General features: G+C 40.8%; 3 protein-coding genes across 3 annotated transcripts; 2 read left to right on the top strand and 1 right to left on the bottom strand.

Annotated features, from left to right (window-relative positions):
• Positions 1 to 5,144: 5,144 nt before the first annotated feature.
• On the top strand, positions 5,145 to 6,323 carry LOC147316212 (uncharacterized). Its single transcript, XM_086260191.1, has 2 exons — positions 5,145 to 5,844; positions 6,161 to 6,323. Exons 1-2 carry the CDS (start codon positions 5,249 to 5,251, stop codon positions 6,321 to 6,323), a joined length of 759 nt encoding a protein of 252 aa, XP_086116317.1. The 5' UTR covers positions 5,145 to 5,248.
• Positions 6,324 to 6,356: 33 nt separating this feature from the next.
• LOC147316211 (uncharacterized) lies at positions 6,357 to 7,860 on the top strand. The gene has a single exon (XM_086259531.1). The coding sequence runs from the start codon at positions 6,399 to 6,401 to the stop codon at positions 7,329 to 7,331; it is 933 nt and encodes a 310-aa protein (XP_086115657.1). The 5' UTR covers positions 6,357 to 6,398; the 3' UTR covers positions 7,332 to 7,860.
• A 269-nt stretch (positions 7,861 to 8,129) lies between these two features.
• LOC147316210 (uncharacterized) lies at positions 8,130 to 10,527 on the bottom strand. The gene is made up of 4 exons (XM_086260190.1): positions 10,322 to 10,527; positions 9,323 to 9,517; positions 9,158 to 9,234; positions 8,130 to 8,901 (listed from the first exon to the last, which is right to left on the bottom strand). Exons 1-4 carry the CDS (start codon positions 10,349 to 10,351, stop codon positions 8,130 to 8,132), a joined length of 1,074 nt encoding a protein of 357 aa, XP_086116316.1. The 5' UTR covers positions 10,352 to 10,527.
• Between the last annotated feature and the right edge of the window lie 3,607 nt (positions 10,528 to 14,134).

Raw genomic sequence — 14,134 nt, 5'->3', positions numbered from 1 at the left:
TATATCACACCGAGGAAATGCGTAGCTGAAAAATTATTTTAAGTTCAGCCTTCCGAGAGGCAAGTCAGTCTGGAAAAGACAAAAACATACCAGAGCTCGCACAATGCAACACAACCGAGGCTATAAGCATTAGAGCAAAGCTTTAGTGGGCAGGAAAAGGGACAGGTGGGAGTTTGGAAGATGGGAAAGGGATGTTAAATAGTTTGCATTGAATTTCAGAACAGAGTTAAATAAATATGTTTATTAAAAAAACATTAATAGTCATTCAGAAACTCGAAGCACTGGATCAGCAAGCATGTCTGTCAAAAGCCTACCTAAACCCATTATGTGGAATATGCTATTGTAAAAATATATTCACATAAGTTATTACAGTTTCTCGTGGAAGCCTTTTACTATATACAGTTTATGTATTTAAGGCCTTGAGAGTTGCACGAGATGAATAATTGAACACTGAAATGACTGAACTCCAGTAAACCTCTAACAATGAATAACCCATCTCCCTGTTTAAATAAGAATATTTATGAGTCTTGGCCTTAATCAGGCACTGTTGTGTAAGAGAACCGGATCAGATGGGGCTTAATGCAAAGCCATTAGAACACTAAAACGCACTTAGCCTTCATTAGAGGAGGAACAAGTAGGAAGTGGCTGCACCGTAAGCAGATTCATCTTTTGTGCTGGGAAATGTAAAAGGCCGGGGAGTTAACTGTTAACTGTACACGAGCAATATGTAATCTTTTAGGTCACAAAGCAGAGGGCGATCACTGTGGGATATTAAAAGAAAAAAAAATACCACCACAAGGTTTTGAAGAGGCTGATATATATCTCAGATCCCTTGGGTGGATGACGTCAAACCTAGTAAAAACTGCGTCTGTTTTGACGCTTATACGACGGCAGTTGACAGCGTGCACATGTGAGTCAGAGGCTTTACTTCTTCATAACAACTCACGACAAGGAAACTGATTCTCTTAATCCAAACAAACATGCAGAGAATAAGCCAAACTGACTGTTTAAAAAGATTTAAAAAATGTGAACTGATACAAATGCTCTGGCAGTGACGGCATGTCACACAACCCTATACGCGCTCCATTACAGCTGTCACCTTTCTAAGTCAAAACATCGTCTAGCTTTAGAGTAGACTAAAGCCTGCACACATTGTTGTGCGGGTGTTACGACTACCTCACTGTGCAAAGCTGTAACAAGGTCACGCCGACCTTGAACAACAGCTGCATTAACATCAAAGTTGAAATGACTGATCACCTGCGACTGACTTTTAAATCCTCATCTAATACAACAGAGCTGTTGCGGCTCGCCAAGGGCGACATGTTTATCTAATTACAGCCTCTTTTCCGTTCATAAAGGACTAATTGCAGACATCTTTTGCCAATTAGACATTTTCATTTAAAGGTAACTGTTTGCCAACAAGCAGTAAACGGATGCATTCATTTGAAAATGAAACCAGAGGCTCGTTATCCAGACTTTACAAACGCATCGCCATCTGAAAATCAGCATTAAATAGCGAACTCCAATCAGCGTCTGAGTCATGGCTTAGTTAAGATTCAGATCACACAGTTGTGGGAAATTGCATCATAGCTGCATGTGTGACAGGTGACAGAGCAGCGCTGAGAGAAAACACAGGGGCAAACGGGGACAGCAGAGGAACTGTCAGCAATTGGACCGGTTACCCTGTGGGTACAAATAGCAGCGAGCGTGAGAAGGGAAAGGAAAGTGTGGTGTGTTTTTTTCACCGTTTCAGCCACACACAGGTTTTCTATTAGATGATAGATGACACGCTTCACACCCTGCACATTGCAGATATCACTCAGCATAGCCCTTGCTTCCTCCTCCCTCCCTTCTCCCTCACCTCTCCATCTGGCAATTGCCTCATCCCAATTTTACCCCTTCCCTCCACCACCAGCACCGCCACCGCCTCACCCCCACATACCGCCATACATTGTCTATTTGTCTGTCAGCGTGACTTCCTTTCCAGAACTGAAGTTCTAGCCAGGTATGTTAATGAAGTTAATCGGATTTTCCCCTCAAGGAAAGCAGCACAACTTTCACAAAGTTTCCAGTTAATTTTACCTTAATTCAATCTGCAGTTTCCCATCTTCCTCTGCTCTGTGTATGTGTGCGTGCACGCGTAAGACCAAGGGTGTGTGAGTGTTTGTGTCTATGCATTTGGAGGCATTTGTCTTCCCAAGCCACATTTACCAGCCATTTGGCAGAAATTACCTATAACAATATTAGCCAATGTCCCTCCGCGTCTGCTGCGAGGAAAAATGTGGGACAGAATTAGCAGCAAGTTTGCCTCCTGTTTATCTCCTGGTTGTGATCCAACTCTCCTGACAAATACAGCAGCTTAAGTGTAGACAAAGACCACTCCAAAAGACTGCATACGTGCTGACAAAGATACTGGATGGGAAACTTGAATTTAATGCCACAGAAGTACTACTCAAGGCATCAGAAATCCTAAATACGAGGCACTTGTCTTATCATTCAGTAACAACGTTGATCAGGTGTCACAGGTTTGCGGTGACACAGTGGTGTTCCTTGCTAAGAGTGGACACTCCTGAGGATCATGTGGCCCCGAAAACAAAACAAAAAACTTTGATGTACCATGGTCCTTCATCCTTGGCACCTGCTGTGTGGAAGTGTGAATATGACTGAAGCAGTACTCTAGTTACCACAGAGTTTATAAGCACTAAGAGGCCTCTCCATTTTTATTCTCCCCAGACAGTGGCCGTGCCGTGCTGTTTCCGCACTGTCTCCTCCTTAGTCTGAATGCCACTGCTGTCAATCAACCTCCTCACCTCCCCCCGAGCTACCTTAGGGACTCTTCTAATGAGGTGTGTGTTGGCATTATGGCACAAAAAGCTGCCTGTGAAACTGTTTCATACAAGGGCATCCATTACCCCATCCACGTGTGTGCCAAGAGAAAACAGAGACCAGTAGAAACATTATTTAAGCAATTCACAAGCTATAAACACTGTTTTTCTGCTGCTGCTGCAAAACAACAAGAAAAGGCATTACTGTGTACAAGTAGTGAGCCCTTTTGTCACTTATAAATCCCTCAATGCCCTCACCCCTCAGTACCTGTCTGACTTTATTCCCCCATACAAACAGTTTTGGGTGCTACAGTCCTCAGCTGTGGGTCTGCTTTCAGTCCCTTGTAGTCAACCTCCATACCTCTATGGTATTCCTACCCTTTGGAACTCTCTCCCATCTGAGATTCGCAGTACCCCATCACTGGCCTCTTTTAAGAAACTCACCTTTCTAACAAAGCATTCAACTTTTAGTCTTTGTGCTCATTTATATATATATTTTATTTATACTCCTTTGTAAAGCATCTTTGGGTTTCTTGAAAGGAGTATACAAATCTAAGTCATGATTGAGCCACCACTCATGTCTTTATATGTTGCAAGAAAATATGTGCAGAAGTTTATTGATACATTTGCAGAGTTTCTTCAGTCCCGATTAGCTTGAAAGTCAGTATTTGGTATACCTCAACATTACTGAAGCAGTGTGGGATCATCTTGGCAGACAATAGAAGAAAAGGAAGCCAACATCCAAAGAAGAGACTGGATGTCCTTCAAGAAGACTGGAGAAGACATGAAAAAAAACTTATCTAAGAGAGCTCAGGCTGTGTTTCTCTGGGGAGTCCAATCTATGACTGATGGTTTTCCATTGTGTGTTTTTGTACCCAGTTGTACTTTTACTGCACTGGCAGTTTGTTTGGGATCACTGCTTAGCTAAAAAAAATAAAGCTGTTGCCAATCGGACGTTTTCCAGATGGTATTGAAGGCTGGATCAAGATCTGACTGTATTTTTCTGTCATAATTACATCAATTTTGACAAGATGCCTGACACCACTGACTGAAATGTAGAATGAAACCATAACACTCACTGTCTTAGGTCTTTCTTGATGAGCCGTAGTAAATGAAACATTTTTGAAAACTGAGTTTTTATTGAACCTTAAAAAGAACCTTAAAATAATAAATGAATTCAATATTAATTTGAATATATTGTTTTCATTTGTATCATATTTGCTATCTGATTGTTCAGTCTGACGTCACTAGCCGTGTCTGGGTCTAAACTCCGCTGCAGGTCCATATATCAAACGATCACTATGGCATTACTGAGAGTTGAAAAACTGTCTAAAGTCTTTCATCTTTAATAAAATGATCAGCGTTCTGCTCTACCAGGTGTAACAATTGAGTTTAACATCCAGGCATCCATGAAAACGGAATTTATGACATTTAACGGAGTTAGAAGTTAGCAGGGAGTTAGCTCGCTAGCATCTATCTAAATACAATATAGCATGTCCTGACTGCGGGGTTTTGGAAACAAATTAAAACGTACAGCTCTGTTATCACTTCCAGCATAAATGAAGATAGAAAACTAAACAGCAGTGACGTTTGTAGGGTTACTGAAGTTTGGCTAGCTGGTATATAATGATGTGCTACGTGACCGCTAGCGACACAGCTATGTTAGCATAATATGAACAAGGTAACTTTTTTTCCACTCGATAAAAGTTAACGTGAGTGTTCTCGGTGGTCAGGAACAAATGTAATCGCATGGCAGGATGCTGTAAAAGGACCAAACTTCAGCCAGGAGAACAACTGAGATAATCCATCCACAATACAAGGTTAGTCATTCATATACTGCTGCATGGGCTGGGCTGTAGTTACATCCTAAGGTTTTAAAAACTGAGCTTAAATAAATGATTAGTGGTAATAAAAGCCGAGGGAGGTCAACAGGGTTCACTGACTGTTTTAGGAGCTTTTTGAGATTAAATAGAAGAAAATACATAACATTAAACATGTTAACAACACAAAAGCCATGTTAAACGCAGACTACTTTAGACCCGGAAGTAGGATTCGTCGCGTCATCACTGAACAACCGGATTTCCAGTAGGGCTGCACGATTTTGCATAAAATGAGAATCACGATTTTTTGCCTTAGAATTGAGATCACGATTCTCTCACGATTTTCTTTTCCAGTGTAAATATTTATTGCACTTATTAACTGCACATCAACTTCGCAACAGTTGGGACTGAACATAAAAACAATAAATAAAGGTATAAAACAACAAATGTCTCACGTTTTGTTGTTGCTGCAAAATGTTGTACTGCTTGAAATAGACTACTTGCACTAGGGCATGTGACGTATTTCCGTTTCCAAATAGTACCGCTTGTGCGTTTCCGGTACGTTTGCTTATCTATCGGTAGCTATGCTAATGTCGCTTCAGAATGAGTATAAAAAGGAAAGTATTTAAAACAGAACATTTTCAAAAACAGGAGAAGAAATACTCCGAGCATTGCTGTGTCCCACTTTGTTCAGCTTCAGCCAAATTTAACGGCATACTAAGTTTTCATGCCTTTCCGACCCATTCCGACTTGAGAAGACAATGGCTGGTAAATATACGCCGGGATCATTTCACGATTACCTCTCACACCAGGGTCTGCTGCAGACACTTTGCCAGTGATCAACTCATAGAGCCAACAACCCTCGATGGTCGAAGGCGGCTTATTAAAGGTGCTGTACCAACACTTTTTGAGTGGAATGGCTATAAAGTTGAACCACCGCGGCGTAGTGTTTGGGAGAGAACGGAGCGACGCCCTGAACGAGTTCCTCCTGACGATCAAGAAGAGCACAGTCTTACAAGAGATCATGACTACTGCTCAGTCCCTGAGCCATCTGCATTGGACATATCTGCATCAGCTGCAGAAGACCTGTCCAAAGACGTGGAGACTCTGAGGAAGGAAATACAGGAGTTACGTGTCCAGCGAGAATTTGGGTTACAGCGTTTTGCTGGCTCCGACACTGACATCCGATTCTATACCAGGTACATCTAAGTTCTATTCAAGCTAACTGTTTAAAATATACCAAGGTCACCATCAGTTAAATTTAGAAAGTTTTTCCAGTCTTAATGAAAACAAAATAGATATTTACTTTTTCTCTGCTGATTGTATGTTTTATGTAGATGCTTTAGTATTTAAACGATATCCTAATGCTACAGGTAAAATACAACACCAAATACTCTTAATCAGACTATTTTATACAGCATACCATTAGCATATTTGTCACAGTTCACATTATTTTTATGTCAGTGTGTAATGTTAATTAATGATTGACACGATGTATGTCTCTCTCGTGAATAGATTTCCAAGCTATGATCATTTGATGGCATTCTGGGTTTTGATTGAGCCTTGCATCTATAAAATGATCCGGGTTTCAAGAGCCAAGTCAGCTGCCAATCGGAACGAAGAACTGTTGACACCTGCACACACATCAACAGTAGGTTATGGGTTTGTTGGTAGTTAGAACTAGAGGTGTAATGTTATTGTATTTATGTACAATAACATTACTTTATGTACAGTAGCATACATACACAGGTGTATGTATGCTAGACTCAGTATCCTTTACATACATACACCTGTGCACTACAGCACCTCATTGTTTACCCCATGGTACAGTATGGTATGCCTAACCATTACAAAACATTTAGCCAAGAAAAGAATAATTTTACTAGTTCATAGCTTAAGGAGTAACATTTTCCCTTTTGTTTTCACCTTCCAGAGGCAGCTGCTACAGCCAATTGCCGAGTTTTTTCTTTTCCTGGTTTTCCTGTCAGTTGGTTTGAAGGAGAGGGACCTGGCACACCGATTTAACATACACCAGTCCACAGTGAGCCGCATTATTGCAACATGGACAAATTTTCTTGCCACTGCACTGGGGTCTCAGTGCATCTGGCTTACACGTGAAGAAGTGCAAGCTTACCTCCCTGAGGAATTCAAAGATTTCTCAGACACCCAGATGATCCTTGACTGTACAGAGCTGAGGTGTCAGACACCATCCTCACCACTTCTCCAAAGTGAAATGTACTCTTCGTACAAATCCCACTGTACGATGAAAGCCCTGGTTGGCATAGCTCCACATGGTCCAGTGACATTCATCTCTAATCTGTATGCTGGTTCGGTTAGTGACAAGGAACTATTCAAACAATCAGGCATTGCTGAGAAGTTGACTGAAGACATGGCAGTGATGGTAGATAAGGGCTTCCTAATCACTGATTGTTGTAAATGCAAAGTGTACTGCCCACCTTTTCTATCTAAGCAGAAGCAGATGCCAGCATACCAGGTTAAGGAGACGCAGGCCATAGCCAGACTCAGGGTACATGTGGAGCGAGTCATTAGGAGGATCAAACAGAACAAACTTTTTGATAGCATCATTACCATGTCACATGTTTATAATATCAACCAACTGTTTGCAGTGGCATGTATGCTGTCAAATTACCAGAACACAGCATTAGTTAAAAAATGGGTTAAGTGAGACAAGATGGATTTTTCCTAAGACACCAGTGCCAGTACAAGTAACTTATGGAAAATGACCTGCAGCTGAGGCCACTACAGTTGAATTTCTTCCTTCTCAGCTGACAATACTTGATTACAGAACTGGTACTTGAGTGCCGATAGTTGAGTTTCAGTTATTGATAATTCAAATTCATTGCAAATGTTTAATGTTAATAATACTGTTTAATTATACTACTATTATTACTATTCAGATTCAACAAAACTATTTATCAAAATTATAAAGTAAATCACTAAATCGTTTTAAAACCATAAGTGACATTGAACTTTTGTAACATCAAAAATACCATTTGTCATTTTCTACAGTTCAGTTATTGTCTAAATGTATATCAGTATGCTAGGCATGGAGTTTTAAATACTTACCATGTAAATAAGTTCTGCACAAATTCAACGTTTTAATGTGTGTTTTTAAAAATTAAATTGATGCCATTGCTTAAATAACTGTTTATTGATGTCACATAAAAGTAACATGTAACAACAAAAGAATTCATGAAATATATTGAAAATAAAACATCAGTTATTTTGTTCCAGCCAGCCTGAAGGATCTGTTTTTCTTTTTGCTGTTTTCACTGTTCATTTTTTCCAAACACAGGTATCTTGGCATATATATGTAAAAAAAGAAATAGTCTGCCTTTTCTCTGATTGCATTGTGCACATCTATATCCATGTATATTCTTTGCACTAGGTAGTCCTCTTGTGCCCACACAACAAAGTCACACCACTGCATCCCACTGATGAGCAGTTGTCCTTGCACTTGCCATTAATATGCGTGGCTCTTTTTTAGTTTAGGGGTACCACATTCCATCTGCACATATTTGCAGTCAATAAAGTTTTGTACATTGGGACATTTGAATTCGACGAAGCCAAACTGGGGGTATTCATTGGGGTCAAAAACAACACCATCAGGAGATGCAGCAAGCCAGGGGGCAATGGGGTGAATGACCAGACCACAGGGTGAGTAGTTAACATTCATTAGCCTACTATACTCTGCTGCTATTGCAGGCTCCATCTCAGTTCCTCTCCTCATGTCTGCTGTCTGCCTTGTTCCCTTCAATATACGCTCTGCTAGTGACTCGGCCGAGCTCTGGCCTCTGACGTGACACACCTCCCGAAACCTAGAGGCAGTCACTCTGGGCCTGCGGAGCTGATGCCACTCAGACGAAGAGCTTTGCTCACGTGTAGCTTCCTCTATTTTGTGAGCCATTTCCAGAGTTACAGACAAGCTTTTCAGATGCAGAAGCTCTTCTTCTGAGCACACAAACACACAATCTGATGGCAAGATGTCATACCCCTCCAGAGGCAAGTGCGGTGTTGGTGGTGCATCGCGGTGTAGTGTGATGTACCGGGTTGTCAAAACCGGCTGCTGATATGACACCAGCCCAAAGGCACTTTCCACAAGGGGCTTGTCAGGTCTCATGTTCATTGTGGTCACAAGTGGCCTGTCCTCAATATTAAATTTTGCATATGCCTCCGTTATTCTGAACAAGCAGGGATCTGGTAACGGACCCACCATGCCTCTGTAGAAGCCACTCCTAAAGAAAACATCAATGACAATAATGTAAGGGAGAAGGTTGTTATACTGAACAACAACTAAACTAAAAACTAAAAGGTGTAAAACAGTGGTGCATAAGTTAGAGACTGGGATGTATATGTACATGACTGAGTTAGCCGTCTTCAGAAAGTGTAATGTTGTATGTAAATTAATACCTATTCTGACACATGTATGTATGAAAAAAATAGCAACATACATTTGTAACACATGAAACCAAATTTTACAAATGTAATTACCGTACTCCAGTCTGGGCCATCCTATTTGGTACCGGCTTAGTGAAGATCATGGAGTTGATGGGTCCTGGCCTCACACCCTAACAGAAGACACATTTACTATGGATGGTGTTGCTGTTCATATGTAAACATGGACTAATTCAAAAACTTTAACCTCATTTAAATTACCACTGTCCGTGGCTTGTGCCATTGCTGTTCAGATTCCGTGCAGCTATGCACAGGGGGGACAACCGGCACTCTGAGTTGTGAGTAGTGTGCTGTTTGGAAGAGCAGTGCCACTGTGTGATTGCACATAACAGCGCCTGCCACACAGGAGCACTGGCTATGTGTCAGTATCACCGGCGATGAATCCAGAAGCTTAATCTAAGAAGAAAGAACGAAAATTAAAAATGTAACATCTTCATGGAAGAGCTGAACAGGAACATAGTTCAGTGTTATGGTTACGTACCCTCCTGAATGCTTAGTGTTTCCTTCTCTCCCTATTAAAACAACTTAACCATCCTTGATAACTGTAATAACTTAGATTGTGTATATTTGCAGTATTAACTTGTTGTCAAATGTTTCTGATCACCCAAACACACGTTGATTTAACTATCTGACTAGTCAAATTAGGAGTGATAAAGCAGGGAGACAAGGAAAACATTCAAGTTGATGGGCCTTTAGGAATGAACTTAACTAATGCTTAAATGAACTGAACCCCACAGAACGGGGATTAACAACTTTACACAGCTTCCTGCCTACACTTAGTCTGTGTGGTGCCTCACTCTTCCTCATTGACCTGTAGCACAGGGCTCTCACACCGACCTCCCCTGACAACCTGTCTTTATTGGACACTGAATAAAGATACAAGTACCATTAGCATTATTTCTGTATTACTCATTTCAGCATGTCTTAAACATATATATTTTACACTTAGCAAGAGTAGCATTAGGTAGTTAACTACCTCCATAGTTAGCCAACTACCTAACGCTAATATAACAGTGTCTAACAACAAAAGTGACATTAGTTAAGAAAACCTCAACTATAGTTTAGGACGACATAAAACACCGTTTAAGAAAACATGTAATGTAGAGAACTGACATCAAATGAAGGACATAGCGGAGTAACGTAGTGTTTGCATTTGACGTTAGCTAGCGTTTCTTTGTCGGTTAATTTACGTTTTCTTACCTTCGTAGTTGTGTATATAAGATGCAGCATATAACTTAAATCCTTTATCTAATTTGCTGGCGGGGGTAGTCGTCACTCTGCAAATCCGATGAACATCGGTGATGTTCAATTTTGGGAGCTCTTGTAGGCATCGAGTGTAGAACGTCGCCATGGTTTAACCGCACCGGAAGCACTGGAGCAGGACTACATAGAACGCGGAAGTGTTAGTGCAAGTAGTCCATTCCGTCTCCACCGTTGCTCGACGCTGCGTGTATAGAGCAGGTAGTGCAACAATAGAAAAATAGTTGCGGGACGGCACTGTGTAGCGTTTGTCTAGGGTGTTGATCATTTTCCTAAATCCCTCGTTTTGCACAATGTTGATGGGAGCCATATCTTTGGTCAGGTGATAAGTGATAGCCTCCGTAATTTCTTTGTGCCTGCGGGAGTTCGACGGGTAAGGGGAAGCGCTGTATAAGGTTCCCGTTATTGATGTTTGGGTGGTTGACCGGGACGGATTTTCTCCTGTCACTTTCTCGTCATCCCTGACGTGTTCTCCGTTGTTTTTCCCCTGCTAATTTTAGCATCACACGGCACAGCTTCTGTATCACGTGGTATAAGGCTCCGCCCTTGTCATTTGTTGAGCAGGAAGAGTGAGCGCTTGTTTTCATGCAGATTACGTCCCGGATCAAAATGCGGTACAATGGTCGTCTTTTTTTTTTTTTTTTTTAATCGTTGTCATTTGGAAATGAGATCACACATAAGTATGAATCGAGATCGCGATTTTCTAACGATTAATCGTGCAGCCCTAATTTCCAGTATTCTTATTTTTGTTATTTATTGCTCTTTTCCTGGGGGGGGGGCTTCCTATTCTCAAAAACTCATGTATCAAATATGATACTTTTGGCTTTCATTCTGCTGAATTCTTTCCTATTTCTTAAGGTCATGACATTCAGATACTGTTCATCTGCTCGTTTTTCGGGGCAGCTACTTCCTCTTTTGTCCTTCACTTGTCCAGCTTCCTCAAGTTTTTAGGGCACGCTGGACGCCAGGCTGATTTCTGGCTCTCTGGGAGTCAGCTTGATGGTGCAAAATTACAATGTTGAGCATGTCAAACTTCATTTTTCTTGGGCATGTTTCAAAAAGCCTGCTACTTTAAAAAAAATGACAAGTCCAGCTACTTGTCAAGACTTGCAATACCTGAACTTCAGAACAGTTTTCCAAAGTTCATATTTTTTCAACAAATATCTTCTTTAGAGACATATTTAACTTTTTACAGGATAAACCCTCGTCGTTAAACGAAATGCCACTTCAGTGGGATGGGTCTTTTTAGGACTTTATTTTGTCTTAGGAAACTTTGTATGCCAGATCTTGATGGCAAACAGATGAACTGGAAATTTCATGGACAGATTTTAGATACTAAAAAAGGCTTGAAATCTGGTATCCAGCTCTGCACACTGTTGGTAAATTTTCACCCAAATGTTAATTTGGGGTGAAAAGTTACTGTTGACAAAATTTTGAGAGACTTGACTTGGAGTTTGTATGATTTTCTACAGCAACAAATAGTAGGACAATAGTGCCAGCTGTCTGCGTCCAGAAATACCCAAAAGCAAGGCTCCCAAGAAATAATGGTCACTCTGGTTTCCTCAAATACACACAAACAATGAGATATACAGTCAAAGAGCATTTGCTGACACAATGTTAACCTGGTTCCCTTTTTCCCCCCTTTCACATTCAAACACGTACTGCTATGCAGCTTCCATGCATGCTTTCTCTCACACACTAAACTGCATCTGAAGGTGGTCGATCAGACATTTAATTGTCCTCCAGTGCTGACAAAGGCCTCTCACTAGTGGAGACAGACAAGTTGCTTTTATCGACTGGTTTCCAGAGGGTCCTGGCAGCTATTATAGCAGCAATGAGTGTCTGGCCCAGTCAATAGACTTTCTATTAGTGGATTGCTCCCTCAGCTCCACACCAGAACACACACGGAGCTTGAGAGAGAGAAGGGACGAGAGACTTGGAAGCTCTGTGGAGGTTTGAAAGGAGCAGTGAACACCACCCCCCCCCTGTGGAAAATGTCTTTGGTTGGAGCAAGTAGACCAGAAGTAGATCAATAAGGAAAATAAGCAGAAGCACCAGGCTCAGACATTAGAGACATGATGCTATAAGTTGCCTGTGGAAACACTGATTCTTCTGTTATTGACACATTTATAAAAGATACGTTTTATTTACACACAGAGCAGTGAAAGGTAGTGATGACTAACCTTAGATCTTATACTGTATATAGCACACAGTATGTGAACGTGATGGGAAAGCTTCAATGACCTTGGCCCTGCTTGCCTGAGGCAGATTTAGACTGATCTAGATGAGCTGCAAGGTAGTCATGCTGTTTCGCTCTAACAGAGGGAGTAATAGCCAAAGCAAACACCTTCATCCATCTCTGAGCTTTTCGTGTAATACCACCTATTATAAATGATGCTACACTGCTTAAACAGACCAAGATTAAGCACAGAGAAGAGCAAATCAAAAAGAAGAAAGGCAATGGGTTGTGTTGGCTACTGGCTTTTAAATAAAGACATGTTTTCACTGAAATACTGGCACTCTGCCTCTTACCCAATTTGATTTTAGTCTTTGAACTCACAGATTATCAGATAAATCATTTAGTGTAATACACAGCTGTGAACAGCAGCCATTGTCTCTGTTGATACCGTTACAGGCATAGTTGAAAAAGTAAAGAATAAAGTCTACAGGAATATTTGTGATATTATACCTTACCTGCTCTGCTATATTGGCTTAAAACACACGATGAACGAGATCAAACATATCTAGACAACACAAAAACATATATGTAGTCAGTAAGGAAGAAATAGTATTATTTATTCTTTTTTAAGTCACTTGGCTTAAAGTTGCCCTTTTTAGTCTTCAGTTTCAGTATTTATTTACCCTCAACTGACATTTTGGGCAGGTTTTTATTTCAGACCCTGTTATTTCAGCCATAATTCTTTTTCAATCCATGGGGCTACAATTTAATTAGTTAGGTTTTACCATCAAAAGGTCAGTCCCCACAGCAGACATTTTTATCTAGTTGCAGCGGTGTAGGGAGGAACCAAGTGGAAAACACAGGGGCTGATTAAATAAACAGAAAATAAGCCGGTATAGGCAGAAAAAAAAATCCATATAGTCCAAAAATGAAACAAAAACAGAAGCCTGTAATACAAAGCAGGATTTGGACTTCCATCCAAGGTTAAGTCTGGGTCTTCAGTATTGGAAATGCTGTTTATTGCTTAACAGGGTACACTGCCATGGCAACTGATGTTGCACCTAACCTGCAATGGAGCAGGTTATGTTCAAGATTAGAGATCAACAGGCATAAAAAAACCCAATACTGACCATTAAGGTCTCCAGAAAATGTCACTAATCATGGAGTATCCCTCTGACCGCTATACTTGGATAGTATAAAAGGTGTTTTTAAATAGGATCCAAAGTCTTTGTCATATTTGAGCCCTGGATTCAGACTCGAGACGCCAAAGGGAGCCTTAAAAGGTTTATTGAAAGGCAACCAGTTCTTAAATATTGAGCAAGTGTGAAACTTGAGACTTTGGTTTTACAGCAGCAGTGACATAGCTTGGAGCACTGTGGAGTAGGAGAAGTCAGAGTAGCTAATGCCAAGGTGGGTATAAATTTTATAGTAAAAGGCAGAGTTCAAGTTTAACAGTCTTACTCGGAGGTGTGACTGAGACTCAGGAGGGGTCTTCAGAAGACAGAAAAGTTTCTGGAAAAGGTGAGTGGTGCAGAGTTTCAGGTAATGTCCTTCTCATTAAAGCTAGATTCCAG

Source organism: Aulonocara sp. 'chitande type north' Nkhata Bay, linkage group LG13, assembly GCF_057382095.1.
Source record: "Aulonocara sp. 'chitande type north' Nkhata Bay isolate Kocher_YH1m ecotype deep benthic linkage group LG13, A_spYH_male_GT1.1, whole genome shotgun sequence".
Classification (NCBI taxonomy): Eukaryota; Metazoa; Chordata; class Actinopteri; order Cichliformes; family Cichlidae; genus Aulonocara; species Aulonocara sp. 'chitande type north' Nkhata Bay.
The sequence above is the reverse complement of the archived record's forward strand: the minus strand, read 5'-3'. Positions and strand labels throughout refer to the sequence as shown.